At 38.9% G+C, this 9,472-nt stretch overlaps 1 protein-coding gene across 1 annotated transcript in view; it reads left to right on the forward strand.

Moving 5' to 3' along the window:
• Nucleotides 1-3,382, forward strand: part of PEX11B (peroxisomal biogenesis factor 11 beta) — a 108,681-nt gene extending 105,299 nt beyond the window's left edge. Inside the window, exon 4 of the mRNA XM_053704492.1 lies at nucleotides 329-3,382. Within this exon, the coding sequence (XP_053560467.1) occupies nucleotides 329-689 (361 nt within the window). The 3' untranslated portion in view covers nucleotides 690-3,382. The remainder of the gene's footprint in view (nucleotides 1-328) is intronic.
• The last annotated feature ends 6,090 nt before the right edge of the window (nucleotides 3,383-9,472 follow it).

Here is a 9,472-nt window from a genome sequence, read left to right on the forward strand (position 1 = left end):
TTTTTGTTAAAGCCATTGGCACCTAAATGTTGTAACCTAGGTTTTCTTGTCTGCTGGGCCAAGTAAGGGACAGTTAGAAATGGGTCTCTAGAGTGTGTAATCAATCACTGTGTGGAATATTGCAGTGTTAAATATTAAATCTGCACTTCCTCTTTTAACTGGAACTGGAAAGTCAGCAATTAAAAAAAAAAAAAAAAAAAAAAAGAAGACAGAAGAAATTATGAAATAGTTTTGCAAAGTTTTTTTAAAAAAATATTTTTATTGCTTATAATTGCACATTTTATTTTACATTTATTGTCTGTTTAAACATTTTACATTCATCTTGCAGGTATTACCTTTTCTCCCTCATCATGAATCTAAGCAGAGACCTTTATGAGATTAAGCTTCTAATGGAGGTGGAAACCAGTGGCAAACACTCCAGGCTAAATGCTGAGAATGAAGCAGTCCTTCCAGGTGATGATCCCCCATACCATGCTCTACAGACCCAGCTTTACCTGATTTTAAACATCTTGAGGAATAATCCCCCAGTCCTCCTTGATGTCCTGAAGAACACCTGTGACATATTTATCCCACTTGACAAGCTGGGCCTATACAAGACCAACCCAGGCTTCATTGGTCTTTGTGGTCTGACCTCTTCTATACTGTCCATCTTGACCATTGTTTATCCTTGGCTTAAACTGAAGCCTTGAGCATCCAGTGTTCCTTATAGGAACAGCAAGTGTAAGGGGAACCCCCCCCTGGTGAATAATTGCATTGCAAACCAGAATGTGGTAGATTAAATGAAAGGGAAACCCAGCTAAACATAGCACGTATAATTAGTAAATTCATTATTTCAGCACGGGGAATGGGAAAACCTATGTATTTTCTCATCTTGCATTAGATGTGTAATGTTGCCTCTGAAGATGGATGATGATAATGCATTGTGTTGTGTGCTTTAAGGTTCTGCACAGGGGCTTGCGGGAGGGACCTTGCACTTAAGGGTACAACAGAGAGGCTCGCAGTAGGGTGTCTTATGCAGGGGTCTGTGCACCAAGATTCATTCTCCATGAATAAATGACATATTTCTGTGCCACAATATTAGTCAAGTTAGGTTCGGCCTGCAGCATAGCAAGTTAGATTAAGTTTTACATGTCAGTCCGCGGGTATCCATAAGACACTAGGAGCTCCCTGTTCTAGTTAATTATTGTTTTACTAATTAGCAACATCTGGAAAAGCTTAAAATCTAACCAGTTAAATTTAAAAAAAATGATGATTTAAATAAATTCCTGAAGTACATAAACATGTCATCTATAAAGGATTTATCTATCTGAGTGCAGGTCAATCACACTGATTTGAAGCACTTAAAGCTTAAAGTGATTGTAAACTTTAATGAATAAAGCCCAGTATTAAATAATAATCTTAAAAACAGGGGCACTTTAATTCATGAAAGATTACAAAGACACTTATTTTTTAAAATACCTTCGCCCTCATCTCCTGCTTTCATTAGCATTCTGATGACGATCCGGCCTCCTCCAATCGTTGCGTGCCCCACGAGCTGGACGCCAAAGGAAGCACAATTGGAGGAAGCCGTATTCCGCTCAGCACCAGCAGTGCTCTGCAAGTACTGAACTGTATTTCTACTGTGTGTTTAACCCCTTTGTGGTGGTTCAAAACACAGTAGTGTAGAGTAGATAGTCCTAAAATGACGTTCTCTAACAGGTCAGAGCAATTATTTGAGTGTGGTCTGATCATGGTTTCAGAGGTTTGGAGGTCCGATACTGCAAAAGAAAAAAGGACATGAATAACAAACTTTTTCTTTCATGCTTCAGCTAGAACAAGCAATAAAAAAGCAAAGAAACAACTTCTCAAAATGACATTTGTTATCAAAATAACTTTGTTCTCTTTTGAACAGTATTAAAAACATTGGTGTAAAATAGATACCATATAATGCTCCAGTTAGATGCATGCTCTTTATCAAAGGATACCAAGAGAACAATGCTAATTTGACAAGTAAAGTAAACTGGAAAGCTGTTTAAAATGATATGCTGTATCTGAAGCGTTTAGAGTTTCATGTTCATTTAAAATCTGTAATCCCCATACCACGGTTTATAATGTTTCACATTTTTAATAGAGTAGACCTGTATAGCGATGCTGCCTGCAATCTATATAAATGTTTAGCTTTACCCACATTTGTAAAATCTTATAACCAATTTTCAGTTGTTTATACAATGGAGCTGCCGTTTGCCTTACCCAGAAGTGAACACATCCACCAGATCTCCACAGACACAAATTATATAGAGAATTTCTAAGCATACTTTAGTAGCATTTAAATATGATGAGGTAGAAGCAGGTTTAATAATCACACTAAGAAGAGCTTTTCAGAATACTAAATATAGGATCAGTAACCTAGTGTAGCCATATTTCTAACACACTAATATAAATATCACTTTATATGAATTACATTTGTTAACGCATAACTTTAATGAGATTGTAACACTGGATTTCCATTATAAAGATATGTAATCTTTAAAGGGACATATTCTGTATATTTCAGAACAGCATTTACACACACACATCCACACCTATACCCTCTCCACATCCACACCACACACATATAATATAACATTACAAAAAATGTTTGTGCACAGCTCCTGCTTACTGGCTAAAAGAGAAACCACCAACAGCTTTATGGATAGACTGAGATAATCCTGACCTAACATCTTCTCAAGGTCCTTTTAACTTCCACAGCACCAGATGGTTTTTAGTAACATGAACCCAATTCATTATTTGGAACTTATTCTATGTAAATTGTCTCATTATTTGTATTATAGGTGATATTAACATAATGTCCCCCTTTATAATGAAATATTTTTTAATAATGGGTTAAGTTTTGCTAAAGCTTTGGGCATTCTGAACATTTCATAAAGAAAATATCCCTCTATGTATTACCAATGTATGTTCATCATCTTTTTTTTTTTTTTTTCTTGCCAGTTTTATCAGGTTGCCTACTGTAATTTTCTATAACTGTAATTATACAAAATACTTTGTCTGATTGCACTAATTCAGCGAGCTGATGTGTAGCACTTAACTGTGAAATTCTCATTTTCTAAAGAAAGAAGGTGATTTTGATTCAGATCCCTTGAAGATTTGATTTGCATGAATCGGACATTTTACAAAATTGTAAAGGAAATGGTCCCCAAATCTGGAATATGATTTTGTGTAAGTTTCTGAAATGCCAAACTAGAGGATTCATTGTCCTGTGCAATGGCTACTAATATTTCATGTGATGTTCTGTTCAGTCACAATAGGTGGAATTTGGAGAATGACTTTCTGTAAATATTGTATCACTGTAATTTTGTATATACAGATTTCCAATGTTTTAAAATTAAACAGTTAACTCATTCATGTCTTGTTCTGTACTTCATTTTTGTCTAGGGTCACATTATAAAAAAAACAAATAGAACTTTCACATCTTACACTGAACTTACGACAATTAGTTGCTCTTTATACTCCATCTTGTTCCTACACTTTTTTAAAATCTTGTTACCCCAAGTTTACCTGTCGCTCCTACGCTTTTGTCACCTAGATAACATAAAAGCATGTCTTGTTTTGTGACTAAGAATTTAACAAAGTAATATGAAGATGATATCTATTGGCTGAGAAGAAAACAGTGCACAGCATTCCATGTAGCATCACAGACATACAAAGTATGACAATCAGTTCCAATTAAATGTAATGCAACCAGGTAATTAGTAAAGTCATACCAGAAATATTCAACATCATTCATGCACTGAACATAATGCCTAAAAAGAAAGTAGTCTGGGGTTTTATACATAGAAAACCTATACATTTTTGAGTAGGAAGTTCTGTGATTTCAAGGAAAAAATTAATAATTAGTTTGGAGAATTTGCCAGTACATTGGTTATAGGTGATAGACACTGAGACATTTTTTATATTATTTTGGACAAAGAGGCCGAATTATCAAATGTCTGTCGGACCTGATCCGACAGTGCGGATCAGGTTTCGACAGACATCGCTGAATTGCTCTCCGTATTCAGCATTGCACCAGCAGCTCACAAGAGCTAATGGTGCAACGCTGCCCCCTGCAGACTCGCGGCCAATGGGCCGCCAGCAGGGAGGTGTCAGTAAACCCGATCGTACTCGATCGGGTTGAATTGTGGCTCACCTAATGCATTCAGCTAGTTCCCAGTAGTGCATTGCTGCTTCTTCAACAAAGGATAACAAGAGAATAAAGCAAATTAGATATTAGGAGTAAAAATTGCATTCACTATCTGAATCAGGAAAGAAAAAAAAAATGGGTTTTGATGTCCCTTTAATGAATATTCATTCGTCTGCTATTTCCTATGTGGTAGTCTTCAGGGTAGTAGAGCAGCAGTTGGACAGCAGCTTAAACTTAAAGGGACGTGAAACCAAATTTTTTTTTCATTATTCGGGTAGAGCGTACAATTTTAAACAACTTTACAATTTACTTCTATTATCAAATTTGCTTCATTCTCTTTGTATACTTTGTTAAAGGAGCAGCAATGCACCACTGTGAGCTAGCTCAGCACAGATGAACCAATGACAAGAGGCATATATGTGCATACACCAATCAGCAGCTAACTGCATGATTCTTGTACTGAGGAAACCACTCCTTTCTAGTATGGGAATATATTTTGTATGAGATGGACAAGTAAAAGACATTCGGTCACAAGCCCTGCAAGAGATGGCAGTACATCTTGGTATACGGATGTTGCCGAGATGACGTCAGTCAGGAGGAGGAACAGACCTTGTAAGTTAATGGAGATCCCTTAACTATTCTTGCTGGTGGATTTGGGTTCTTTTCTCAGAGTGAACAAAGTTGTAAGCAGGGTTCTTGCACCAGAGTCAGGAGCAGTCTGGGGGAAAAGCTGAGAGGAGAATAAATTACGTGATAGAACTGCGCAGCTTCTCAACGGAGCTTGATGTTACCAAGCAAGGTTAGATAGTGGGTTGGTGTTTTATTAGCCTTCCTGACGTAGGTAAGCAGGTGTAAGGAGAAGTGAAAGGTACTGATTTAAAGGAGCAGGTATGTTACAATACCCCCTCCTCAGGGAAACCACTGCGTGACTCAGGGATGAGGTCTATCCAGATGAGGACCATAGTATTGCAATATCAACCTATGTGCTCTGAGATTAATGGCAGGTTCACAGGCATCCTCCTCTTGTCCATACCCCTTCCATCTGACTAGATATTGCAACATTCCCCTATGGAAAATGGAATTAAGGATGCGTTCCACTTCACATTCCTCCTGACCTTACACCAGAGTTGGGGGAAGAGGAGGCGGTGGAGTTCTTTCAGAGAAACAATCTCGTTTTAAGAGAGATACATGGAAGGTTGGATGAATGTTATATGAATCATGCAGTTTCAGGGTAATTGTATTTGTATTAATCTCTTTTATAATTTTGAAGGGACCTATGTACCCCGGACAGATAGCTCAGCATGCTAAGGCACTGTGGCTGAGCTCTGTAGCAACCCAAGGGTTGCAGGTTCGATTCCCGGCGAGGTCCACTCAGCCTTTCATCCTTCCGAGGTTGCTAAAATGAGCAGCGCCTTGAGACCCTTACGGGTGATTATCCGCGCTTTACAAGTACCCAATACATACATACATATGTAGAGATTACAGAGTGTTCTACTAGGAGTATGTAGCTCCAGATTTTTTTTGTAGACAACCAAACATCTCCTATCTGATATACAGGTGGTGGTCATTTGTGTGAATCGAATTACAGCTTTTGTTTACCTTAAGTGTCTTTTATGTTCTCATAAATAGTCTTGAAACCTTAATTGTTTGGATGTCTCAGTTACAGAAGGACAATGTGAAGAATATTGTGGCAAGAAATGGAACTTTGCGTTGAATCCATACTTGGGATATCTATCAAGCCGTCAACTTTGTTGCATTCAACGGCACCAATACGCTTGCCTAACATCGCGGTCGCGGACCTGAATACGATCTCCATATTAATAAAAAAAAGACGGCAAAAAGCCGCACATCAAATACGGAGCGATGAGCAGCAGTCTGTTGTTAACTAGCAGTCATTGATCTTGTGGCTATTCGGCTTTTTACCCACTTTAAAAAATTTAACCCCTATCCCGCCGCTCCCGGACCCTGCTGCAACGAAATAAAAGTATTAACCCCTATTCTGCCACTCCCGGACCCCACCGCAACTAAATAAAAGTATTAACCTCTATTCCGCCGCTCCCGGACCCCACCGTAACTAAATAAAAGTATTAACCCCTATTCCCCTGCTCCCGGATCCCACCGCAACTAAATACAAGTATTAACCCCTAAACCGCCAGCCCCCCACATCGCCTTAAACTAAATTAAGCTATTAACCCCTAAACCTAACAACCCGCTAACTTTACATTAAAATTACAACATCCCTATCTTATAATAAATTAAAACTTACCTGTAGAATTAAATTAAACTATTAATTAACCTACCGTAACTATTATACTAAAATAACATTAAACTACCAATTAAATTAACTATATTACATATTAAAAAAAAAAACTAACCCTACTCAAATTATTTAAATCTACTATTAAAAATTACTAAATTACATTAAAAAAAACCCCACTAAGTTACAAAAAAAAACACAGTATCAAAAATAAAAACAGCCAATAGGATGAGAGCTGCTCAAATCCTGTTGGCAGGATTTTAGAGGCTCTAATCCTATTGGCTGATTGTAACATTTCAGCCAATAGGAATGCAAGGGACGCCATCTTGGATGACGTCACTTGCATTCAAGATCCAGTTTACGGAGGGAGACCGTATTGAAGAGGAGCACCTCGCCGGACTTCAGGATGGACCTGCTCTGCGCCGCATGGATGAAGACTTCTTGCTGGCTGGATGGATCCTTCAAGCGGAACTTCAAAAACTGTAAGTGGATCGTCTGGGTTTAGTGTTAGGTTTATTTAAAGTTTTTTTGGGTGGGTTTTATTTTTAGAGTAGGGTCTGGGCAGGTAAAAGAGCTAACTGCCCTTTTAAGGGCAATGCCCATACAAATTCAGGGCAATGGGGAGCTTAGGTTTTATAGATATGGATTTTATTTGGGGGGGTTGGTTGGTTGGGTGGTGGGTTTTACTGTTGGGGGTGTTTGTATTTTTTTTTTTTTACAGGTAAAAGAGCTGATTTCTTTGGGGCAATGCCCCGCAAAAGGACCTTTCTCTTGTTAAGTGTATCCAGTCCACGGATCATCCATTACTTGTGGGATATTCTCCTTCCCAACAGGAAGTTGCAAGAGGATCACCCACAGCAGAGCTGCTATATAGCTCCTCCCCTCACTGCCATATCCAGTCATTCTCTTGCAACTCTCAACTAAGATGGAGGTCGTAAGAGGACTGTGGTGTTTTATACTTAGTTTATTTCTTCAATCAAAAGTTTGTTATTTTTAAATGGTACCGGAGTGTACTGTTTATCTCAGGCAGTATTTAGAAGAAGAATCTGCCTGCGTTTTCTATGATCTTAGCAGAAGTAACTAAGATCCTTTGCTGTTCTCACATATTCTGAGGGGGAATAGCGTGCAGGTTTTCCTGTAATAAGGTATGTGCAGTTAAAATATTTTTCTAGGAATGGAATTTGCTAGAAAATGCTGCTGATACCGAAGTAATGTAAGTAAAGCCTTAAATGCAGTGATAGCGACTGGTATCAGGCTTATTAATAGAGATACATACTCTTATAAAAGTGTATTTTAAAACGTTTGCTGGCATGTTTAATCGTTTTTTTACATATGTTTGGTGATAAAACTTATTGGGGCCTAGTTTTTTCCACATGGCTAGCTTGAATTTTGCCTAGAAACAGTTCCCTGAGGCTTCCCACTGTTGTAATATGAGTGGGAGGGGCCTATTTTAGCGTTTTTTTTGCACAGCAAAAATTACAGACACAGACATCCAGCTTCTTCCTGCATGATCCAGGACTTCTCTGAAGGGCTCAAAAGGCTTCAAAAGTCGTATTGAGGGAGGTAAAAAGCCACAGTAGAGCTGTGGCAGTTGTTGTGACTGTTTAAAAAACGTTTTTGTCATTTGTTATTCCGTTTTTGGTATTAAGGGGTTAATCATCCATTTGCAAGTGGGTGCAATGCTCTGCTAACTTATTACATACACTGTAAAAATTTCGTTAGTGTAACTGCATTTTTTCACTGTTATTTCAAAATTTGGGAAAATTTGTGTTTCTTAAAGGCGCAGTAACGTTTTTTATATTGCTTGTAAACTTGTTTTAAAGTGTTTTCCAAGCTTGCTAGTCTCATTGCTAGTCTGTTTAAACATGTCTGACACAGAGGAACCTACTTGTTCATTATGTTTGAAAGCCATGGTGGAGCCCCATAGGAGAATGTGTACTAAATGTATTGATTTCACCTTAAACAATAAAGATCAGTCTTTATCTATAAAAGAATTATCACCAGAGGGTTCTATCGAGGGGGAAGTTATGCCGACTAACTCTCCCCACGTGTCAGACCCTTCGCCTCCTGCTCAGGGGACGCACGCTAATATGGCGCCAATTACATCAGGGACGCCCATAGCGATTACCTTGCAGGACATGGCTGCAATCATGAATAATACCCTGTCAGAGGTATTATCTAGATTGCCTGAATTAAGAGGCAAGCGCGATAGCTCTGGGGTTAGGAGAGATACAGAGCGCGCAAATGCTGTTAGAGCCATGTCTGATTCTTGCGTCACAGTATGCAGAACATGAGGACGGAGAGCTTCAGTCTGTGGGTGACATCTCCGACTCGGGGAAACCTGATTCAGAGATTTCTAATTTTAAATTTAAGCTTGAGAACCTCCGTGTATTGCTTGGGGAGGTATTAGCTACTCTGAATGACTGTAACACAGTTGCAATTCCAGAGAAATTGTGTAGGCTGGATAGATACTATGCGGTGCCGGTGTGTACTGATGTTTTTCCTATACCTAAAAGGCTTACAGAAATTATTAGCAAGGAGTGGGATAGACCCGGTGTGCCCTTTTCCCCACCTCCTATATTTAGAAAAATGTTTCCAATAGACGCCACTACACGGGACTTATGGCAGACGGTCCCTAAGGTGGAGGGAGCAGTTTCTACTTTACCAAAGCGTCCCATTATCCCGGTTGTGGACAGTTGTGCTTTTTCAGATCCAATGGATAAAAAATTGGAGGGTTACCTTAAGAAAATGTTTATTCAACAAGGTTTTATTTTACAGCCCCTTGCATGCATTGCGCCTGTCACTGCTGCGGCAGCATTCTGGTTTGAGGCCCTGGAAGAGGCCATCCAGACAGCTCCATTGAATGAAATTATTGACAAGCTTAGAACGCTTAAGCTAGCTAACTCATTTGTTTCTGATGCCATTGTTCATTTGACTAAACTAACGGCTAAGAATTCCGGATTCGCCATCCAGGTGCGTAGGGCGCTATGGTTTAAATCCTGGTCAGCTGACGTGACTTCAAAGTCTAAATTACTCAACATTCCTTTCAAGGGGCA

This window comes from Bombina bombina, chromosome 1, assembly GCF_027579735.1.
Source record: "Bombina bombina isolate aBomBom1 chromosome 1, aBomBom1.pri, whole genome shotgun sequence".
NCBI classification, from domain to species: domain Eukaryota; kingdom Metazoa; phylum Chordata; class Amphibia; order Anura; family Bombinatoridae; genus Bombina; species Bombina bombina.